The sequence below is a fragment of the Argiope bruennichi genome, chromosome 10 (genome assembly GCF_947563725.1).
Source record: "Argiope bruennichi chromosome 10, qqArgBrue1.1, whole genome shotgun sequence".
Classification (NCBI taxonomy): domain Eukaryota; kingdom Metazoa; phylum Arthropoda; class Arachnida; order Araneae; family Araneidae; genus Argiope; species Argiope bruennichi.
In genome coordinates, this window is record NC_079160.1 from 108,452,355 (window position 1) to 108,477,482 (window position 25,128).

At 29.2% G+C, this 25,128-nt stretch overlaps 2 protein-coding genes across 2 annotated transcripts; one reads left to right on the forward strand and one right to left on the reverse strand.

Annotated features, from left to right (window-relative positions):
- Positions 1–10,478: 10,478 nt before the first annotated feature.
- Positions 10,479–12,857, forward strand: LOC129987713 (uncharacterized). The gene is made up of 2 exons (XM_056095661.1): positions 10,479–11,796; positions 11,851–12,857. Exons 1-2 carry the CDS (start codon positions 10,479–10,481, stop codon positions 12,855–12,857), a joined length of 2,325 nt encoding a protein of 774 aa, XP_055951636.1.
- Positions 12,858–15,455: 2,598 nt separating this feature from the next.
- On the reverse strand, positions 15,456–20,275 carry LOC129988891 (glutathione S-transferase class-mu 26 kDa isozyme 51-like). The gene has a single exon (XM_056097175.1). The coding sequence runs from the start codon at positions 20,138–20,140 to the stop codon at positions 19,475–19,477; it is 666 nt and encodes a 221-aa protein (XP_055953150.1). The 5' UTR covers positions 20,141–20,275; the 3' UTR covers positions 15,456–19,474.
- Between the last annotated feature and the right edge of the window lie 4,853 nt (positions 20,276–25,128).

Below are 25,128 nucleotides of genomic sequence, written 5' to 3' on the forward strand. Positions count from 1 at the left end.
TCTCATTAGAAAATGTTTCGTTCTTGAATTATAATGAAAATAAAGGTGCGTTCTTGAAAGAAAAATGCATCAGCGAAAATATTCTTCTATTTATGTTTTATATAACCACATAATACAGATATTTCTATTTCAGTATTCATAGTACAGGGTAAAGAATTGAGTATAGATTTTGGATCTCTTTATATTAGATCCAAAATTTTACATAGACGGTTTTTTTAATGTCGAGAATACATACAAAAATTCATTTATCTGGCTTGGTGCGTTTTTGTGCTATCGTGTTCATATATTCACAGACAGATAAAAAAAAAATGGATAATTTACCGATGATTGTGTACAGTTTAAAATTAGACAAATGTATACAATTTTGGTGTAAATATCATATACAGTAGACTCCCGATTATCCGCGGTGCGGATTATCCGCGCCTGCCGCACAAAGTTTTTTGTTTTTTTGTTTTTTTGACTGATTTTTTTCAAAAAGGTGCAGTTTTACAGTTATGCTTTTGTAATTACATAATACATTACAGTATTAAAACAGTACATATGTATTCATTTTTCTATGTATCCTTGACGCCTCTCGTAAGTACAAAGCACTTTTCTGTTTTCATTAACAAAATGCATTTTAGGTTAGTTTTGAGTGATATACTAAAATATTAAGCGTTAGTGAAACATTTCCTGCTGTTTATTTTACGTTTTACTATACATAAAACGATTTTTCAAAGTTGGAATGACTTTTTCTTTTTTGCTATACCCGTTTTTAGCTTTTTTTCGGATTATCCGCGGCGGCCGCGCCACCCAATTCCGCGGATAATCGGGAGTGTACTGTAATAAAATTCATCCATCTAGCTTATCGCGGTTCAGACTTCATGCTTCATTTTAAGGCAAAAAGAAATTTCTGTCCTTTTATTTTTGGAATATGTTTCTAGTCAGCAAACAAGTTTATTATATAGATTGAAATTTAATATATATTTTAGTTTTAAATCAATGTTCAATTATTAGGCAAAATGACGGATGATTGGAAATATGCATAGCTTGATGAACAAAACGGTGAAAATTCTAAAATATAAGAAGCTAAATGCTATCAATGTATAAAAATATTTTGTTCAAGGAGCAATTAAAACCAAGCACTGTGTAAAACATTTTACGCAACTTATTGTTAAAACTGATTAAAACATTTTGTGAGATCTATCATGATTTATTCGTATCAAGAACGGAAAGACTTTATCCCTGAGTGAATTTGAGGTACATACAGAAACATCCTCAAGGAATTAATTCCATTTTCGAAACTTTTAAATTTACCTTAACTTTTATTTCACAATTGATGGTAATAATATTTACCTGAATATTTTTATAGCTTCCTCTGTTGATTCTTTTTCTTAAAACAGGCCTCTCCAAAAGAAAAACGAATTTTCCGTTTGAAACTTTTTTTAATGTTATCATAATATTAAGCTTAAGTATTAATTTTAATTTAGTTAAATATTAATATTAAGCTTAATTATCACTAACTTTCCGTGCGTTTATTCGAACAAATAGTAAATGCGCAATTTGAATAATTTACATCCGTGTCGTTATATTTAAAACATTCATATACGGCAAACTTTCTCACCTGTTGTAAAGTTAGACAAACAATTTATTGTTGCATTGAATTTAATTGAAAAAGCGTTAATCATGTCATTTTGCGACAAATGATAACAAATGCTGAGGCATGGGCATGAATGCATTAAAATTTGAAAATGCGAGACTAGTCTAATTTCAAAAAAATTAAACAGAAAAAAATAAACAGCTTATTTGGAAATAAGACACAAAAATGAAGTACTAACCGACATATATATACGGACTACATCTTTTGATTAAAAAAAACTAATTTGTCATTAAAAGGGGTAAAAAGGGGGTAAGGTAAGTCAACCAACTGACTCTCCGACCCGCCACGAAGGCACACGGATTTAAACCATAAGGCTGAATGACCGGACCGCCGCAACAGCAACACTGGCGGGAACTGTGGTTGAGTCCTAAGGGCCATCACCGGCCACGGTACAACCCTCCCCGAAGGAAGTACGTCCCGTCATCGAGGGGAGGAGTCAGATCCCCCACCTATTTGTATACCCTTCAGGGTGGTGAGATCCAACCACCATGCCGGAAGCATCTCATCCTCATTTCGAGGCCCCCCCGAGGGTCAGGGGTAAGGTAAGAATAAAAAGGGTTGCTTTTCTGACTCAAGATGATTTGAAACGTGGATATTTGTCAAAATCTCGAGTGAGAATTTTTGATAACTTTCTTCATATACGAGTAAGTAAAAATAAAATCTTATATATGATTATTACATTAAAATTATATATCTATACTAAATTTAAACTTTATTGTTCAAAGGGAGTACTTCAAAATGTGTTCGTTATTCTTTATATCATATCAAAAAGATCACGTCATTGTACAGCAATGTATAAAACAGATGAGCAGACAGCAGTCACGCTGTTTCTTCACTTATAAATATCATCTGAAGCTTCATTCTGATGAACGCAGAATATTGCTTACTTTGAAATTTAACAGTGTCACATCTTTTGTGACATACTACTTTATCAAAACCTTACATCGACGACGACAGGAAATGCAAATAGCGTGCTATTTATTCACATTCCTAACAGTTTATTTTCCGGCGTCTGTTGTGTGTGCGTCATACATGCATTTACCCAATACTCTGAAACACGGAAATGCGATAATCTTCAAAGTAAATAAAATCTAGCTACGTTTACTTTTCTAACAGTCAAATATGATCATAATGTTTCACTCGTATATCAAAAGTGAAGAAAAAGACAAAAAATATGAAATCATATTCCCTTACCTTTACAAAAGAAAATTTCTCTAACCTTTCTTAAAAGTTTCTTACTAAATTACAAAGAGAAAAAATATTATAATAGTCAGCAAAATCTAAACTCGAGATTTTGAGGAATCTATGTTTCGGATCTTCACGAATGTCAAAAGCACATTTTCGGAATTACGTCCATTTGTTTTTCGTCCTGTGTGTCTCTAAGGTTTGTGAACCCGATAAATCAAATAAGATTTGATCTAGATGAATGAAATTTGGTATATGAAATTTAGAGTTTCCATCAAATTAGTAGATTTTTATCAAATTTTGAATGAGTCACAGGAAATCTAAATATAAGTAAACATTCTAACTACAAAACATAAAGAGCTAGAAGTTTTATGCACACAGTTTTAGCATCCAAAAAGGAGACATTAAATGGTGAATCAAACCGTACCAGGTCCTATCAGTTTACACTTTCATATGATTTTAAATGTTATTACTCAAAAAGGCAATGATTTAAATAAATGAGTTTTGATACTCTATGTTGTTACTATAATTGTCATTCTGTCTTACATTTTAGTTTCAATCATTAAAAAAAATGTCGAAGGATTCCAGATTCGAAATCCTATTCTACCAAAGATCCTGCAAAACCGATGCGCTCCAAAACCAACCTCGTGCACCAACGCAATGTTTAAATTAAAAGACAGAGATGCCAGCTCAGGTGCTGTCCTCGCTATCTGATTGAGACTGAAAATTACAAGGTTTGTCCTAAAATGTCCTTTTCCATTTTTATGCTGCTCTGAAATGGGATGTTAATACAATTCAATTAAATCTAAACGTTTATTTAACGTTAATTAAAAAGTTAACGACATACATCGTCACAGGATTCAAATACCAAATTCAATACCACCATCTTTTGTCTTGAAGTTTTTGTTTTAGCCCCAAATTTTTGTTAATTATTTTTCTACTAGTAAAAGCGTGCTTTGCAAAAATAAAATATTGCAACGTAATACATATGTTAATGTGAATATCATGATTGAAATATAACATAACGTGAATTTTCAAAACTCTTTTACTTTTATCTGTTGATCAATTTTTAAACACTGTTTTTTAAAATATTGATTAAAGATATGATTCATGTTCCTCGATTGATGCAAAACTGTTTAAAAATTTTATATAAAAATACTATAAAGATATTGAATTAATTCTAATATTTCTCGAAATTTATAACACATATATCCGAAAACATTTCTTTCGAAAAAATGTTTATGTTAAAATATTCTATATAAATACAAATGAAATTGTAATCTTTGTATTTCTGTGTTATTGGATTGAATGCTGTTTAGATACAAACTTTTCAAAAATAAATAAATGATATGATTATTTATGTAAGTTTTATTTAAGCAAAAAATTCTTGATTCGTGCTTTCTTGAAAAAATGTTAGTGTTAAAGGAAGAAATTAAAAATAGAAAATTCATTATATATATATATTTACCTTCGAAAATTTATTATTTATTTCATGATGTTAATTTTTTTGTGTTTCTAGAATTTCTGTTAAATTAAACGTTTTGTTTCGAATTAAAAAAAAAAAATTCGAAATTTGGTGTTTAATGTTTGACAGTTGCTATTTTCTGATCTTTTTTTTTTTATCGAATTCATAAGTTTGAACGTTATTTTCTTGTATTTTTAATAAACTCTAAACGATCTATAAAACTAGTAAAATCAAAAAAGTTATAAAAAAAATTGGTCATATTCTTTCATTTGGTTAAATTAGCAATTTCATTAACAAAAACGCCAATTCTAAAACATAAATACTTTTTAAATCCTTTATACAACTTAGACAACTTTCAAGACGGTGCTGCATTTTGAGTTTCATTTTTTTTAAAAAATTTAATTGTTAAAAATACCTACAGAGTGGTAAGATGATGCATATTAAATTTCCTGAGAAATTCAACACCTAATACAATTACATATTTTTATTTTTCAGAGCAATAAGCAAGTCCTTGTATTAGGTGAATAATTATACATTGAATTATTTTTCCTAGTGCAAAAGGTTAAAAAATTCTAAAGATTAAAAAATATATATTTTAAAGTATTTAAGATTCATCAAGGTATTTTATCGACACGATTAATGATAGTTTAAAAAATAATTCTTTTTTATTTATGGTTGATACAAATTAGCAAACAGATTCTGAGAAAATTTTTATAAAAATTTTCTTTTTAAAAAATTTTATAAACAAGTCTTCCGAAATTCCGTTAGAAAAAAATCTAGATACTAAAAAAAATGACAAAAAACATCATTCTCTATATGTCATTAAAAATGAAACTATACAAATCTGACAGGTGTTTAAACGAGTTCTTTTTCTTCCATCATCGCATATTTTGGAAAATATCATCAATAGATTAATGTATAGAATATGTTTTTTATGTTGATTTTGAAAGTAAAAGGATGAATAATATTTTTTTAAAAGTCGGGAACATTTCCGAAAATTAAGTTAAAAATATATTGTCATACTCAAATTTGTTTCGCATTGCTCATGCATGCTAAATTTTTAAAAGAATTTATAGTATGATTTAATTTTTAATTCATAAATTTTCAAAGAATTAAAGCAAAATTTTCAAAAGCAAACGATAATTGTTAAATCTTTTTCTGTTTTATATCCATCATATTTACATAATTTTTACACTTAAATAATTGCACATGCAATAAAGAATTAAAAAATGATCTTAAGAGAATTACCCCCCCCCCCCAATCTAAATATATAAATTTTTAACTTTAATGGAAAAACTTTGTAACATAACAACCCGGAATTCAAATTTGTTGCCTTTCTCACATCATGAGATATATTAACGTCATTGCTTAAAAACATGCTTATTCTTGTTGTTGTTATAATGTTACAAAATAATATAATAACATATTAAGCATAAAGTAGAATAATAATAATAAAGAAATTTGAAATAAATATTTAATTTTTAACTATTTAATTTTATTTCCCTTTTATTATTTTTGTGTATTCTTCACTCTTTTATATAGATATACAGAAAAAGTGAAAAAACAAACACCCGCATATTGTACGTTTGATTAAAAGAAAATTTAAAATGAGAAATGAGGTGAATATGGAAGATTAAATAACTACACTACCAATCTTGCATATTAATACAATATTTATTATGCAAATAAAAGATATACATCAGATCATGGAAACGTTACATATTCATTGATTTGTCTATTAACACAAATAATATTTTTTAAAGAAATTATTACATGAAAAAATATCACTTCACATAATTAATTGTACAAGCAGCAACAACAAGCATAGCTTTAAATTTTTTTTTAATAAAGCAGAGCATTTAAACAAATATAGTTTGTTAATATTTACATATAAAATAACAAAAAATAGTATATTATTACAATCTTAAACTTTATTTCTTATGAGCCACTTCATCAAATGCTGTAAAAATAAAGATCACAGGACTGTATATTAGGATATATAAAAACCCATATCAATATATATAAAAATGAAATACACAAATTATGAAAGATAGAATATACTTCAAGAAGGCTTTTGTTGCAACGGGAAACGAACAAACTTTATTCGTTTTCGTAGTTTCCTGTAATTCCTTTTTTTATTATTATTTGTTTTTTTTTATATATATATGATGCATCTGTTCATTTCCGGTCTGGTGGCGCCAGAAGGGATTATTATTTATATTGGGTTTTTTGTAATTTAACAGTTGTCGGTTAGAACTCCCTAAGGAGTGCTTGTAATTTATAAAACTGCATTAAAATGTTAAACAAAACGTACTCACTGCTTTTGTCATGTGGAGAAGTTATTGGATATTTTTAGGGTAGTCAAGCTCTATCCCGGACATTTTGGCTCGAACTTTGATCAGCAGAAAGGTATGTGGATTCTTTTTTGTTGATCAATAGAAATTAAAGAACATCAAAGCCGCAATATGGCATCCCTGCCGGGATCAGAGCTTGATAAGTTTTTGATAGAATTTTATGAATAAGCATTTGAAAATCGAAACTTCGATTTATTGGAACATTTTCGAACATGTTTAGAACTTTATTTAGATTTGAAAATTAGAACATTTTAGAACTCAAGAACAATTTCGGTTTCAATTTTGAAATATTAGAACTTTTTCTAACCAACTGAATTTGGTGCTTAGAAAATTAGATTTCCTTTTAGAATTACTTGCAACTTGAAGCAATAAAAAGAACTTTTGAAATATTTATGAATGGTTGGATTTCTGACACTAGCATCAGGAATATTTTTAGAAACGAAACTGAATTTTTATGTAACTTCAATTTAGAATTTTAGAATATTTGAATTTTTATGAAACTTGAATTTAGAATATTTGAATTTTTATGAAATTTGAATTTAGGAGTTTTGAATATTTGAAATCTTGTGAATTTATACTTTTGTATATTTATAGAAACTGAATTTTAAATGTGCTTTCTATTTGAAATTTTGAATATTTGTTTTTGAAATTGAAATGTGTAAAAATTGAAGTATTGTGGGGAATAATTTATTATTGAAATTGAATGCTTAGATTAGTAAAGAGTATTTTTTGAGTATTTAAAATGTCGGAACAACAGCAATTTGATTTGTTAAAACGAAAACGGAAGTCTTTACGCACCGCGGTAACGAAAGCTGTAAACGATTTAGAAACTGAATTGGCTAATGAACAATTAAATTCTGAAAAGTTAGAGGAATTTTCGGAAATTCTTAATTGTAAATTCGAACAATTGTCTATAGTTGATCAACAACTTGAGCCTCTTTTTAATACAGATAATTTTGAGGAAGAGTTTGAAACGGCGCAAGAATATAAAGTTTTACTTTGTCTGTTCCGCACTAAAAAGAAAATTAATCATGTTGCTAAGTTGAACTTGGATAATTCGTCATTAGTAGAAAACACGGCTTCGACTATTCCAACAGAAAACTTTCTTCCCCAGAATGTTGAAAGTATCAAAATTAAAATCCCCAAATATCATATAGCCAGATTTTTTGGCGATGATGCCTCTAAGTGGCTGACATTTTGGAACAGTTTTGAAACGGCTGTACATAACAATGAGTCATTAAATAAAGTCGACAAATTTAATTATTTAAAGGCTCATCTTGGAGGATCTGCATTAAATACCGTAGAAGGATTCCCTATTTCAGCAGCTGCGTACGATGAAGCAGTTCAATTATTGAAAGAACGATTTGCAAGTACTGAAGTATTGGTTCAAGCCCATATGAATAAAATATTATCTTTACCACCATTAAAAGATTCTAACGACATTCGGTCCTTCCGACAATTTGTTGATAACTGTAATGTTCAATTGAGAAGTTTGGAGTCTTTAGGTATTTCAACCTCACAATATGGAAGTATCTTGTGTCCAATAATCATGAAACTTATTCCGGCTGATTTACTTTTAGAATACAATAAATCAGAAAAACAAAATTCAGGTTCTAAAATTGAGGAACTGTTATCCTTCATTACTCATGCCTTAGCTGCCAGAGAAAAAACGCAGTCTATTAACAAAACAAATAAATCGTGTATTGAATTGCGTAATCGACGTATGGAGTTTAAATACCAGGATCGCGAAAATAAAAGAATAAATCAAAAAGGTATCTCTACTGCTACTGCTAATGAACTGTTAGTGACTCCTCTCAATGAAAATAGAAACAAAACGAAGAATAGCTGTGTCTTTTGTGAATCGATGACTCATACTACGAATAGCTGTGGACGTGCGATGACAGATCTTTCTCTACAGGAAAGAAAGAATATTTTATTGCGAAACGGTTGCTGTTTCAATTGCCTTAAAATAGATCGGCATCTTAGTAGGAATTGTCCCATAAATAAAACGAAATGTGAATTTTGTTCAGGATTACATCACAAATTTTTATGTTTTAGACAGCAACACAAAGAAAGAAAAAATCTGGTTCAGACTGGGTCGACAGATCTAGGTAATCAGAGTGAAGGAGAAGTTTTTTTACAAACTTTGGTTGTTTACATCAAAAATGGTAATTGTGAAAGGCTAGTAAGGGCAATTTTAGATACCGGAAGTCAGAAGAGTTATGTTTCGCAATACATTGCTAAAACTTTGGGTTTGAAGAGCCTAGGAAAACACAAGGTAACGCATGGACTTTTTGGCGGTCAACAAATGACTGAAGTGCATGATAGATATTCTATTAAATTATGTAGTCTGGATAGAAATTTTGATTTTACTTTGGAAGTTAACGATCAGAAGAATATATGTTTAGGAATATCTAGAATTACTGACCATCGTATTTTAAAGAAATTAGAGCAACTTGATATTTTTATAAGTGATTCTACTGTGAATAACAAGCATTGCATTTTTGATAAAAACGTTGATGAAATTCATATTTTGTTAGGAGCGGACATAATAGGAAAACTATTTACGGGTGAGATTAAACAAGTATCTAAAGGTCTCACAGCAGTAAATACAAAATTGGGATGGACTGTTATGGGAAAATCGAACTCTAAATCCACTTTTGAATCTAAAAATTCATTACTGGTGCATTCTTTGCTTACAAATCAGACAAAAATTTCGGACCTATGGGAATTAGATTCTTTGGGAATTAAGGACTCAAGTGAAAAGAAAACGAAACTTGAGTTGCAAGATCTTACTTTAAAACATTTTGAGAATACGGTCTCGCAAAATGAAGATGGTAGATATTATGTATACATTCCTTGGATCGATGGACATGATAAACTTAGTGATAATTTTCAACTAGCCGAAAGAAGGTTGAAAAATACTGTAAGATCTCTAAAAGGTAATGGTAGACTATTAGATTATGAGCAAGTGTTTTTTGAATGGGAAAATGAGGGGATTATTGAAAGGGTTAATGAAAATGATCATGACAAAAATAAGAAAATTCATTACCTACCACACAGACCTGTGTTCAAAGAAAACTCTACAACCAAATTCCGCCCTGTATTTGATGGGTCCGCTCGTCATGGACACTTTTGTTCTCTGAACTCTTGCATTGAACCAGGACCTAATTTAATTGAAATGATACCTGCAATCTTGAATAGGTTTCGTTTAAGAAAGATAGGAGTAATATCGGATATTCGTAAAGCATTCTTGCAAATCGCTTTACACGAAAACGATAGGAACTTTCTACGTTTTTTGTGGTGGGAAGGTGGCGATCATGAAAAGGTTATTATTTATAGACATTGTCGAGTAGTCTTTGGAGTATCATGCAGTCCCTTCCTGCTAGCTGCAGTATTAAATTTTCATCTAAAACGGGCACCTGAGCATTTGAAAGCTGCAGCTGAAAAGCTACTAGACTCTATGTACGTTGACAATTGCGTAACGAGTGTGGAAACATTCGAAGAATACTTGTCTTTTCAACGAGACTCTAGAGAATTGTTGGCATTAGGAAATTTCGACTTACGTGGTTGGAGACATAGTAACATGCATTCACCTATTTTGGAGGAAAGCATTGATCAGCATGATCTCTATTCGCCCGAGGTACAAGTTCTTGGTCTTTTGTGGAATGTGGAAAGAGATACTTTGTCCATCTCTTTCAAAGAGCCCGTTCTTGAAGAAGGACCCGTTTCGAAAAGAAAAATACTTTCCATTACTCATCGAATTTTTGACCCAATTGGAGTCACCTGCCCTGTCACTCTAATTCCCTAACTGATTCTGCAAGAGTGCTGGAAGATGGAAGCGTCTTGGGATTCTCCATTGCCTGAAGACATCGAGAAAAAATTTGAAATTTGGCAGCGTCAACTTAAAGACTTGAAAGAATTAGAAATTTCACGGAGGCTGTCACACCTCGATCTTAAAGACGCCAGCTTGTCACTAGAGGTATTTTGCGACGCTTCAAAATTGGCTTACGCTACGTGCGCATTTCTTCGAGTTGAGAAAGATGGCAAGGTGACCTGCCAATTAATCCAAGCACGATCAAAGGTTGCTCCTTTGAAAGGTATTTCTATCCCAAGATTGGAACTTTTATCTTGCATGATCGGAGCAAGGTTAGCTGATGCGATAAAGAGAGATTTGCATTTGGAAGATATTGAAAGCACTTTCTGGTCTGATTCAATGGATGTTCTACATTGGATAAAAAGAGAAGGCCCATGGGCTACCTTTGTTGCTAATAGAGTGGAGGAGATAAGAAAACTATCTTCTGTGGAAAATTGGAGACATGTACCTGGTATTTCTAACCCAGCTGATCTCCCATCGAGAGGATGTACAGTGAGGACCCTCATCAAAAGTCATTGGTGGGAAGGACCTGATTGGATCAAAAGGTCGAAAGATGATTGGCCAAAATCTGCTCATTTTCCAAATATGGAAGTGGTTAATTCAGAAAAGAAGACTATTGTAACCGCTTCTGTTTTACAACTTGAGGAAAAGTATTATCATCGATTTTCATCGTATGTTAAAATTGTCCGAATTACAGCTTGGCTTTTAAGGTTTCTTAAGAATCTGAAGAATGGGAGAAATCGAAGAACAGTAGGTCCATTGAATTATGATGAAATCAAGAAGGCTGAACGTATTTTGCTGAAACAAGTGCAGTTAGAAGCCTTTTATGATGAGAACGACAAAAGGTTAAAATCTTTACAAGTTATCAAAGACTCCGAGGGAATTCTAAGAGTGAAAACCAGAATATTTTTTAGGGAAGACCATAGAGATTTTCGTCTACCCATAATTCTTCCTTCCGATCATCCTGTTGTCATGACTCTCATAATGTATGAACACGAACATCATGGACATTCTGGAGCTCAAATGCTTATGTACCATCTTAGGGAAAATTACTGGATTTTGAAGTCAAGAAAAGCTATTAAAAAAGCTATAAAGTCCTGCATCATTTGCAATAGATTTGATGCAAAACCGGTTTTTGTTCAGGAGGGCCTATTGCCTCAAGACCGTGTGAGAGATGCTGAAACTTTCGAAATCGTAGGATTAGATCTAGCTGGACCTGTCATCCTTAAAGAAGAAAGAAAGGCTTGGATTTTGATCCTAACTTGCGCGGTTTACCGTGCAGTCCACCTCGAACTTTTAACTTGAGTATCAACTGAAAATTTCCTACTAGGTTTGAGGAGATTTATTGCACGAAGAGGTCGACCATCTGTCATCTATTCAGATAATGGTACAAATTTGAAAAGTGCTCATCGTCTACTGAAGGAAGTTGATTTCGAAAAACTGAAGAATATTGAAGAACTAAGTCCTATTTCTTGGACTTTTATACCTCCAAATGCCCCCTGGTGGGGAGGATTTTGGGAGAGACTTATCGGCCTTATGAAGCGGATTTTAAGAAGAACTTTAAGAAAGACATCTTTAAATCATGAAGAAATGAACACAGTTCTTTGTGACTGTGAAAGAGTAATGAATTCAAGACCACTTACTTATGTCTCGGAAGATGCCGAAGATTTGGAACCCCTTACTCCAGCAATGTTCCTGCACAATATTAGAGAAACCGGTGTGCCTGATTTAGACCTAATTGAAGAAACTAAGTTTAATAAAAGATTGGCCTACCGAAACAGAATCCAAAAGGATCTAAGGAAACGTTTTCGATCGGAATACTTGGGACAATTGCGAGAAATACAAAAGGTAAAAAGAGAAACTGCTTTATGTATTGGAGACATCGTTTTGGTTGAAGATAATACCAAAAGATTGAACTGGAATTTGGGGAGGATTTTGAAACTGTTTCAAGGAAAAGACAATAGAGCTAGAGTAGCTCTAGTTAAAACCAAGTTTGGTTCTTTTCTACGTCCTGTGCAGAAATTATATCCACTTGAAGTGAGCGAAAATGATAAACCTGTTGAACACAATACTAATTCTCCTCTAATTTCAGGTGCTAATAGACGAGAGACTTTTCCCATCTCTTTAGATAGGAAGACTTCCCTGATAGAGCCCCCTGATGGTCTTCCACTTCCTTCTAAAGAATCTGACTGTGGAGCCGACATGGAGCCGACGATGGATTCTTCGCCTCTCCTTCCGAATGAAACTTCTCATCCTGTCTTACCTGACGGAACTGAAAAATTGGAACCAAGGCGATCCCGTTATGGACGATTGCTGAGACCTGTCCAAAGACTATGAACTTTTATTTGAGTTTATGAACAGCTTATAAACTCAAAGTGGGGAGTGTTGCAACGGGAAACGAACAAACTTTATTCGTTTTCGTAGTTTCCTGTAATTCCTTTTCTTATTATTATTTGTTTTTTATATATATATATGATGCATCTGTTCATTTCCGGTCTGGTGGCGCCAGAAGGGATTATTATTTATATTGGGTTTTTTGTAATTTAACAGTTGTCGGTTAGAACTCCCTAAGGAGTGCTTGTAATTTATAAAACTGGATTAAAATGTTAAACAAAACGTACTCACTGCTTTTGTCATGTGGAGAAGTTATTGGATATTTTTAGGGTAGTCAAGCTCTATCCCGGACATTTTGGCTCGAACTTTGATCAGCAGAAAGGTATGTGGATTCTTTTTTGTTGATCAATAGAAATTAAAGAACATCAAATCCGCAATAGCTTTAATATAAAATTTTATCACAACAAAATATGTGCAAATTAGGAATATTAACAAGAATTTTTCAAAGAGCAAAGAAAATAATCGCATGATTAATACGAGAAATTGTCGAGCAACTTTTAACTACATTCTGTATATTCTTTAAAAACAATAGTAAAAATCTTATACACAAATAAATGAAAAAATGAGAAAACATCTGTTAAGCTTGCATCCTAATTTTTTTAAAAAAATTATTTAAAATACATTTAACATATTTGCATTTTAAATATTTTTAGAAAAAAATTTGTAACTATTTACTGAAAAAAATAATAGAAAAATTTGATAGACTATTTCCTTTTTTTGACATTTATCACTTAAGTTCTTGAATTTTAAAATTTTTTATTTAAATTAATAGGATTTGCTCAATTTTATTTCATCTATTAAAATCGTTCGCCTTTAGAAAAACCGAATTTTAAGACGTTCCAAAAATTTTCCTAGTTCAAATGAGAAATTTCAAATAAAGCGTAAGAAAGCGGCATAAAGTAAAGATGATATTTCACATAATTTATTTGTGATTTAACCCTTTACGCTCGAATGTATTCTCACAATCACCATTCAAGACAGTACATCATCTTGAAATTTTACTTATTTATATTTTAAATTTCAAAAATACCTACGGAACGGTAAAAAGATATTGATTCATTTTTCAGGTTAACTCACTTTAAAACAATAGAAGTTGCATTACTCTATCTTCTCTTTTGGATAATAGATGGCGATGCTTGATTAAGTACGCATCCCATAGTGCATTGCGATTGTAATTAATGAGATGTGATACTGTTCTGTTAAAGTGTACGCGCGTTAATGTCTTGTCTTTTCGTGTTTGTTTTGTGTGAAATATGATAATTAAACAAAGTTTCTCCAAAACATACGTCCTGTTGCTTCCACTGCACGGATCATAACGATCATCATTCCACCACGATGTATTTATTGCTCGGAGCAATAAACAAGTCCACGTACTAAGTGAATAATTATGCATCGAATTACTTTTTCGAGTGCAAAGAGTTAAATGTAAGAAATTCCGAAATTTTTCGATCATATACACGCATACAAATTTTATTAGCTAGTCGAATTCTAAAAACCTTTATAGTCTTTCTAGAGCAGGTTATAAAAATCCTTTCAAAAGAACGAGATAAACGAAATCAAACCAATTTAATTTATAATAAAACTCAATGAGCTCTCAAAATATTATTTAAAAGAAAATCTTAATATCAGCGCAAGAAATGCAATTAGGACTATATTCCTCCAAAAATATCGCTATTAATATGAAGTAGCTATATTTTGTTGTAAATATTTTTCGCTACAATTAAGACTCTTAAAATAATTATAAAATTTTTATATTATTAATTTAAAATTTGCGTCGGGATGGACACAGCCTTTAACTGGGCCGTGATTAGCTCATCATTATTTTAACTTAATTACTCAGTGGATTAAAAATATTTAAGAACTTGCTAAATGTAATCACTTTAATAATTTGTAATAAAATTTCTTGCGATAAAATACGAAATTCACACGTCTGTAAATTTTTAAAACTGTGTGTGCTGCGTGAATTATATGGGATTCACACCTAACATTTAACTAGATTACGTTTCCTCAGTTACAGTTGAAAAAAGCGAAAATAGACTCGCCTAATTAGATAGATTATCCGAATCAAAGGAATGAATCTTTATGGCAAATGTCTAAATACAATAATGAGAATTAACCCTGTGAAATTTAAGCTAGTATTAATTAGTCCACTGAAAGAGGAAATAACTGTGACTGTCATCAAATGCAAAAATTTCAAAGGCATCCACAGAAATACGTTGGAACCTAGTTTCAAATCTGATGGGAAGATAATGAAAATTTATTCAAACATTTTAATTAAGAAAAATTGATTCTAAAACGGTTACAGCAAGTGAAAACGTTATTTTTAAAATAAGGATGTTAAATATTTATTTTTAATATTTAATAATTTCAATAAATAATATCTAATTAATAAATAACCAGTAAGTAATTTTAATAAATAAAATATTAGTTGGAAATTAGCAACATTAATAATCTTAGTAATAACAATTGTAAAAAAAATGAGTAATTTTAATAAACAAAAGGTATATTTAATAAATGCAGTATTTATGTAATAAAATTCCAAAATAAACATCACAATTTACATCTTATATGTTCAAAAGTTTTTATATATTTTTATAGTATACATTGAACAACAATAAAAAAATGTGTCACTCTACAAATGTCTCACACAAAGAAAAAAAAATCATGAATATTTTTAACTCATGAAAGAAAGAAATATCAACATTTTATATATGTGTTACCTTTACATTATGAAATTCGTTATTTCGTAGAATAGTTAAAAGTTTTTCAGTTATATCATGAAATAAAGGATGATTCTATGAAATAATATATTTCACATTTTAACAGAAACATATATGTTATGACATGAATTCAAATTATAAAAGATATTTTAACAAGATGTTATTAGAAAAATCAATACAATATAGGAAAAATTTGAATTCATTTTGCTTACGAATAAACTATGTTATAGTTTAAACAAGCAAAATCAGAAAAATTTAGACACATTTTTTTTAAAGTTTTAGAATGTTTCTTTCGCTGGGTGACAATTTTCAAATGAAAGCGTGAAATCAAAAATAATTAATTTAGCTCCTTAATTGTCATGTGCGCATATTATACAAGCATCGAATTGCCGCTTTTCAAACATATAAGCCGAAATTATTCCAAGACGCTATAATTCGATATAAAAATTACATACAACTCATAAAAACCTGAAGTGGATCACGAAAGTACGGATTCTTAACTGAAACAATAAGATAGCCCATTCACGAAATGGAATCGCCTAATCAGATAATGAAGACAGCAAAACAGTTAATAGTGAATGAAAGCAATTTAATATCATTGCTGCAAAAAGTTATTTATTATTTTTTTTTTTAAATTCAAGATTAACCTGAACTTAAGGCTTGCTTTTTTCGCTTTGATTCAAACATTCGTGTGCATCAAGTTGTTTCTGTTTGGATTGCTTTATACTTAAGTAGGACACTTTACTATGATATTTTTTTTGTTGTTATTTCGGTTGATTAGAAAGCTCATCTTTCTTAAATCCGATTTCCTTTGCCCTTGAAAAAGCAGAAGATCATAAAGATACCATTGATTCAACATAAAAAAATTTCGAATCCTAAGCTGTAACATCTGCTAAAGATGTACTTTTTCTTTTTGGCAAGATATGACCTTGAATGTCAGCAGAAATTAAGAGTTTCGGAAGTTTATTTATGCGTTATTAAGTGGCAAGTCTTAAAAAAATTTAAAGGAGTCATTTATTCCCTTATCAGTTTGAAACATTTAAATAATTCATTTTATATATATATTTTTTTCATTAGTTCCATTCGCAAATCGAGCATTTAAAGGCCCATAAAATTTCGTATGCTGAAGAAATCATTGCTAATATATACTCAGATAATAGAATATAATTACGCTGTTCTCAGACTGGTGTTATTCAACCCAGTTTAGAGCCCATACGAAAAATTATGCTTTATTTGAATTTATATTTGTTATTCTGCGGGTAAAAATAACATCTTATGGACCTTATATAATCATCTGGGGTAATATTTAACGAAATAAAATTTCTAGGAAAATGAAAACGATTTTTACTTTGTCTATTTTTGAAATAAACTAATTTTCATATTATTTTTTTTAATGATGATAACTGAATTCCACTTAAATAATTTATCACCATATTCTTCATTTCATTCCATTCAACACATTTTTAAGAATTTCTATGAATTGGGGATATTAGGGATTTAATATTTTTCGAAAATAGTTATTGAGACACGTTTCATATGGCTATTTCCATATTATTTTTATGTTAAAAAAAACCCACTGAATTTCAGAAAAATTTTATTAACAATCCAGATATAAAAATTAAAATAATGGTAATTTTTTTTTTTTTTTTTTTTTTTTATCCACAGCATTGAAGAAATAAACTTAAAATCTTATTATAGAGTAAAATCCTAAAAAACTTTCCATCGGAAGAATTTAAATTATACAGCTACAAATTAAATTTTTACTATCGATGACTATTATCTATAAGAAAATCAGTATTCATAAAAAAGTTTTATAGTCGAATAAATATGCTTAACAATAGTTTTTGAACTTAAAAAAAAATAACTGCATTTTTTACATCAAAATCACAATAAAAATAATAAAAAATGTACACTTATCACATGAGGAAATAAACTCTTTTGGTTCTTAAGAATAACAGAAACATTCAAGATTCTTGGATCGATTATGAATTTCGTTTTTACTTATAGTTTGATGTGAGTAAATGTTTGATCAATTTTTACTTATTTTATGAGAACATTTGTGCATGTTTAATAGTTTATTACCTTTTTCACATTTCATCAGAGTTTTGTTAACTTTTATTAGTAAGAATAATCTTTAATTGTAGGATTTAACTGCAAAGAAATTCTCAAATTTAACTTGTATTCAAAAAAAAAAAAAAAAAGCGAATTGAATTTTTTTTTTTTTTCTAGAAATAAAACTTTATATCTACAAGTTTTCTTTTGCTTTTTTTTTCTTTTAATTTTCCATTCTGGACTACATTTGCGTTGGGAAAAAAATCGAGCCTTTATGGAAATTAGAATTTTGATCACATTGATAATATCATTTTAATTTTTTAAAAATATATAGAAATATTCTTTTTTTATGACAGTCATTGAAGTTTAATTTCCGTATAGTATTATTTTCAGCACTTCGCATGTTACCACTACATTTCAGTTTTACCTCTATATTTCTAATAACAAAAATTATTTTATATTTTATAGTAAGCTAATAAAAGGGTATTTTCAAAAACTTTTAATTTTCCACTTTTTAATCTCTTTATATTTCCAATAACATTATAATAAATATTGTGATTTTTGTAATCGGTTATTTTTTCAATTCCTATTCAGATGGTACTTTCATATAAAACCAAAATTTAATTCAACCTTTAGCTTACTTGATAACCAAAATTTAATTCAAATTATTAACTTGATAACCATTAGCTTACTTGATAACCAAAAATTAATTCAAATTATCAGCTTACTTGATAACCAAAAATTAATTCAAAATATTAGTTTACTTGATAACCAAAAATTAATTCAAATTATTAGTTTACTTGATAATCAAAATTTAATTCAAATTATTAGTTTACTTGATAACCAAAATTTAATTCAAATTATTAACTTACTTGATAATAATGTCCAAAAAGTATCAAAATATAATATTAATTTCGGTAATGAACAAAAATTTCAAAACTATAGCATACATGAGGAATTGAATAAAAAATATCACCATTATAAATATGAAATTAAATTAGTATATAAAAGTCAAATTACATAAAATTGTGTAAAAAAATTATTTGGGAAGTTTCAACTAAAATTTAAAATCAAAAATGAATTCTTGTCTACATTTTAATTTTTATATTTAAGAATATGGCAATGTTTTTGAGCTTACAAGAACTATTCTCTCGATTTCACGGTTTGTTAGAGAAATTTAAAGAATTCCATTCTATCGACAACTTAGTTCAAAAAATTGTTGTTTAACTGGGCACATTTGAAGATTATCATTAAAATCCTTTATATAGAGCAAAATTATATACAGCGATGAGTTTCAAATTAAAGTAAAGTAGGATTTTCCGATTCAGCTGTAAACTCTGAAATAGTGCCATTTCTAATTACTTTTTTATTTTTTAACAAGGCAGTCGATAAGTAAATAAAATTTTTACTTTTTACTAATTTATTTTCTACCTTCAACTCTGATAAATGGATCCAAAATTCATACTATAAAATATCACATTTTTTTTAAAAAAAAAATCTGAATACAAAGTTTTTACAATCGTCAAAATTTTATGCATATCATATTATGCAAATATATAATTGTTGTAAGGATAGAAAATATTAATAATACCATTATAAATTTTAAAAATTCATTAAATTTATAAACATTAAAGTTATTTCAACACAGCTATCTGTAATAACAATAACAAAAGCCTAAATTTTAGTATACCTTATAGCCAAAATTGCATTATACATTTATAAGCATATCAATAGCGGAAAAAAGCACTTAAAAATGTTACGCCTTGTTATTAATTCAAAACTGCACAGTTACTCTTGCTTCGGTTCCGGTCCTATTCCCCCAAATTGAGCAGCAGGAGAAAAAAGGGGCCAACGCTTGTATGCCTCTGACTTGAGGTAGCTCTGCAATTCCGGTAAATTTTGGATTCTTCCTTGGTATTCTTTCAAAGTTGGATAATCGGCAAGAATATTAGGAATGAGATACCGATAAAAATGAATTGCATTGTAGGTCATAAAATCTGCATATGTAACTGAGCTGCCGGCTAAGTATTTTCTGTCTCCCAGGAAATCGGCTATTAATTTCAATTGAGCTGGGACATTAGCAACGAAACCAGGTTTCAGTTTTTCAAAGTTCTCACTGTAGCTTAGCTGAATCAAGCTGCCACGGAAATCTGAAATCTGTTGCTCTGCCAGAGAAACTCGAAGTTTTTCTTCTTCGGTATTTCCATCAAGCCCATACTTTCCAGCTAGATATCTCAAAATAGTGTTGCTCTGGGTTAATCTCACATTTCCTTCGATGTAATATGGTAGGTTGGGAAAATCCAAGTTTAGTGAGTATTTATTTTTTTCCCATTCAGAACGAGCATCGAAAGAATATCTTTTATCCTCGAAATTCACATTCTTAAAATGGAGAAGAAATCTTATGGGTTCAGCTAGTCCAGGTATACCCCAGTATCCTAAGATAGGTTTCGACATTATCAAAATGAGAATACACTGATATGGTGTGCTTCTAAAATAATTGTAAAGAATACACCCTTTTAAAGTTTGCAGTTAAGCTTCTGCGCTCGATTTGGTTACAAATTTGGCTGAGGCAGTATTTTGATAAACGAACTTAACGCCACCCTAGCAGAACTACAAAATGTCAATCAATGAGAGAAGCTCCGCCTTTTCTCCTATGGTTTCGTTTTGATAAGATCAATCCGGCTTTCTCAGTAAAGACTATTAATTGTTCTGTGAAAAAATAATTTAGAAATACGTTCCGGAAGTTCTGAAGTATTTAGATTTTTTTTTTAAATCCAGGAACTTTATAGCTCATTATACACCATCAGACTAAAAATACTCTCTACCAAATTTTTTTCCTCAAGTCTTTCCTAAGAGAAGGATCTGAATATCACTTCCAATCCGGATCCATCCATTTATTTCAACGTCGTGATTCTGAGGAACTCATTTGATATGAACGATTCGGTGTTAGAGTCTTTCTATAATGGTATCAACGATGTCGGCAATAAAAACAAGTTATTAACAATTATTTACATCATCAGACAGTAGGTCCTTGGTAAAGTTATAAGTAACTTTAAAATTATTATTAGATATTCCGCTTTAAATATCGTTTGAATTCGTACAATTACAACATTTATATTACTCGTGAGCTGCTCTGTTCGCTGAAATAATTAAAGTGGAATTGAAATACAAAAGCTGTTTTTTCCCCCTGAAATTTGGATTGTGATAGTTTTATAATGAATATTTATACTATTATTATGTATTTAATATTTATAATTGAAACGTTATTCTGATTATGGGCTTTAATCATTATTCTTATAATCAAAAAATCTTTAGATTGTCTAATTAACAGATAAAGAGAATTGAATTTTATACCAATAACCTATGTAGGTTATATACCGCACCAGATGACAAATCGAAACGTCGCCATAACGTTGAAGCATGTAAAAAAGTAATAATGTGTACTAATGAATGGATAAAGGGTATATTGAAATGAAATTCAATGCAATATTACTTAAAAGTAAGTTTTAGAGGTAAATTAAGAGATTCAAATATAAGAATGAAGATGAGTTTTTAGCAATAAGTGATGCGCGAGGATAGAACCTGGGACCTTGTGGTTAGCAGTCCAGTAACTAAACCATTATACCAAAACAATTGTTCGGGTAGAAGAGCTGTTAACTGGCTTATATGCTATTCACCACAAGTTCATAGTTAACCAAAAATCCGAAATTCAAGGGAAAGAAATTATTTAGAAATTTAAAATAGATAACTTTAGAAAAAGTAACATACTGAAAACTTTTTTCTATTTTTCTTTAAATAAAAATGGAAGTTGATTTTTATTTACTGTATAATTCTGTTATGTGTAGAATTTTGACCTTGGCTATGGGAATTATTATTGTATTCCTATATCATAAGCAATAATATTTTCAGTTTATATTTCTATTGTAAATGAATTAATTGTAGGCATAAAATTAATTAGTAAATCAACAAAAATATGTTATTTGTGCTTCTTTTGAACTGTGTATTTTCTATTGTTTGAGCTTTTTATGGTATCTTATACTTTTATGGAAAAATTTGTAGGACATTTTGAGAAGTGGCTTTTTTGCTTTGAAACAACATAACTTTATTAGCAGAGAAAAATTAAGGTCTCATTTTAAAACAGCAATGGCCAAGTCTGTTTTTGAATATTGAGTGATTATTTGAATAAAAGCAGATTTTGATACAGTTTCCTTGTAAAATGAGTTTTTTCAAGATAAAATGTAATTTATTGGTATCAAAGCATTAAAAATTTTATGTTTTTTATACCTTTTATTTGCTATTAATAAAGCTAGAATCAGAATCCAGTAAATAGTTATCTATACATTTGGTTCTAGAATGCAATCAGTATAGGAACATCCAGTTTTGGCACATATGGATCAAATGAGCTAGTTTTAACATGCATTTTTTGATGGCCAATTTTTTTTTTTTTTTTTTTTTTTTGACAAATGATAGGATTCATTGTATTAGAATTGACAGAAGTGTATATAACATGCTGTTATTGATGTTTAGAGATTTGATGTATTGAAATTTCTGTGCAGGATGAGATTTAGAGTCATTTTTTTTCCAAGGTAAATAATGGCATGTTTGAATAACTGAGAAAGAATTTCAATTTTGAAATTGTGTAATAATTTCATTTCAAAAATTATATCTGTATAAGAGTTTAGACTTCAACAAATTCAAACAGAAAATAAAAATATGAACTAGAGCTTTTTGGCTAGTAAGATGGACTTTGTTTGAATAATTATCAGTTTCAGTGAACAGGTCACTGTATATAAGTTTCTCTGCTCTCCATCTATTATAATAAAGTCTGTCTTTGTAATCTATGAAATCAATTGATAATAATTTATTTATATTAAAACTGAAGTAATAAAGAAATGTATGCATTTTAAGAATATGATAATATCAAAGTGAATTAACGTTAGGCAGCCAACCACATAATAAAGGCTTCATAATAGTCAGAAGTTGTGCTACTGATAAAAAAAAATGTTTCTCATGGGATTTGTTTTATTTTATTTCCTGCTCTATAAAAAATTATTTGCATTTTATAGTGAATATAAAATTGTTAGTTGTTCATTCTATAATGCCACTTGCAAGAAATATTTATTCAAATTTTCTATTACCATACAATAAGTATGATAATAGAAATTTCCACACTAATGTAAAAGTTAATATTTTTATAAAATAGCATGGTGAAAATAATTTTTTGAAAAAGTAATACTATTGTACATGGCAAAACATCAAATAAATGTTATGAAGCCTCTATATATCAAACTTAAATATTCACTGAAAGAAAATTTGATTTATAGGAATTTTAGTATACAAAAAATTTCAATGAACAAACATGCATATTACATTTTTTTTTTTTTTTTTTCACTTTCTTAGTATTATGCACGGTTTATTTTTTTTATGTTTAAAGAAAATTTAAAAGAGTTACAAAAGGAATTTATTTTTGAATTTTATATGTAATTTGCAAATTTGCTTGCAATGTACTAACAAAAAATGTATGATCAAATATAAAAAATGCAACTAATTTTTTTTCTAGCAAAATTAACTACAATTAATTCTTGTTGAATATACAAGCTGCTAGAATTTAATACTGTCAATTATTTGGCCATAACAAAACAAGCTGTTATAATGTTCCTTTTGTAGTTTTGGTATCTGTTCTTTGCTTATGCTTTGTTCTTGATCTTTTTTAAGAATTCCTATAATTTTATTTGAAGCTAGGAAAAGGTTGTGGTACCTGTACTTTCAAATATGGCCCCTAAATTATATGGTAAAAAAAATGTAGTTACTTAATAATTGTTACTAGAAAAAGAAGAAAAATTCACTTTAGACCAGATCATAAAAGCAAAAATATTTTTTGAATCAATATCAAATTGATTATTTTTTAAAAGTAGATTATTGTTGGGTTATATATTTAAGTGAAAGAAAATTGAAAGGGTGGTGTTTTACTGAAGCTTTACTGATAAATTTTTAATGTATTGCTAATAGATTCTTTGAACCTTCATTAGTGAATTTGTGTCCTCATATAATAGTTCATATTCTCTTTAAAAACCATTTGAAAAGTTTAAATTCATCTTTCATTATTAAAAAAAAAAAATGCTTCATGATTCACACACACGGATTTCCAGATCTGTTAAGAGTAAGAATTGAACATTATAACATTTAATTTCAGATTTATAATATCATATTAAACATTGCTAATTGGTTCATTTATCTGTACTTTGTTTTGGCTGTTCATTACGTATTTCAATTGGCCATTTCTAAAATGTTTATTCTGATCTGATGTTTATTCATGAGAATTTTCTTCATTTCATCTGTTTTGTTTTTCATTAGAGTTCTGCCTGTTGTAAATAAAATCTTTTTTTATGATCCAACATAATCTGAAATGATTAACACAATCATTTTCCCCTATAATATAGTAATTAACAGAATCCTGAAAAATTCATTATTATAGTAATGTTACCATGTTTTTAAACAATGCCACTGAGTCTGTTTTATTTATATATTTTAAGAAGTTATATAATAAGAACAGTTCAAAACAGGGGAAAAAAGCCCTTTCCATTCCTTTTATAAGTAAGGAATTGAGTTACAGAGCAATGCAAAAATTCTTCCACCGTGATAATAACAAATTCATAATGCTGAAATAGTTTTTGAATTAAAAAAAAATATTGTAATAAATCAAAGTATTAAAAAGAAAAACTTTCCTTAAAGAGTTGCCATCCATATTATTAAAATTAGCATCTTGACATTAAATTAGTCAGGGCATAGTAATTAAGAACTTTATAGATATTTGCGAAATTCAGTATTTTTATTGAAGCTCTTATGCGAATATGTATTTTGGGTGTTTGTTTACTGACGAATTAAAACCAAATTCTAGTATGTAACTACAGTTGTCAAAAGATAACATATTTTATTTCACTGACTGAATCATTGCATTTATGAATTTTTGTGTTTATAGACATGCAAAAGTACAGACTGACAGGCTATCAACCATTAGACAAATTTCGTTTAAAATTTGATTGCAATCTATATTTCAGATGCCAAACCAACCTGTGTACCAAATTTTACCAACCTAAGTCTTTACACTTTGCCATTATCAAGTTCACTTGTATGTGAACAGACAAACTTCCTATGAATTGATTTTGTTCAAAATTTGATAGAAATTCAGTCGAAGTTCATATATCAAATTTCATTCATCTATATCAAAGCATTTTCAAGTCATCATGCTCTTAAATAGACAGGCATATTATTGAAAATGTGTTGTTCAAAAACAGGGAAGTCTAAAATGTAGAGATTTATCAAAATCTCAAGTTCAAATTTCTAATGATTACAATACTTCCTTCCATACTTAGTATACAGGAAAGTGAAAAGTAATGAAACTATTCTGCATCAGTCAACAAAGCCCAAAAAAAATGTAATAT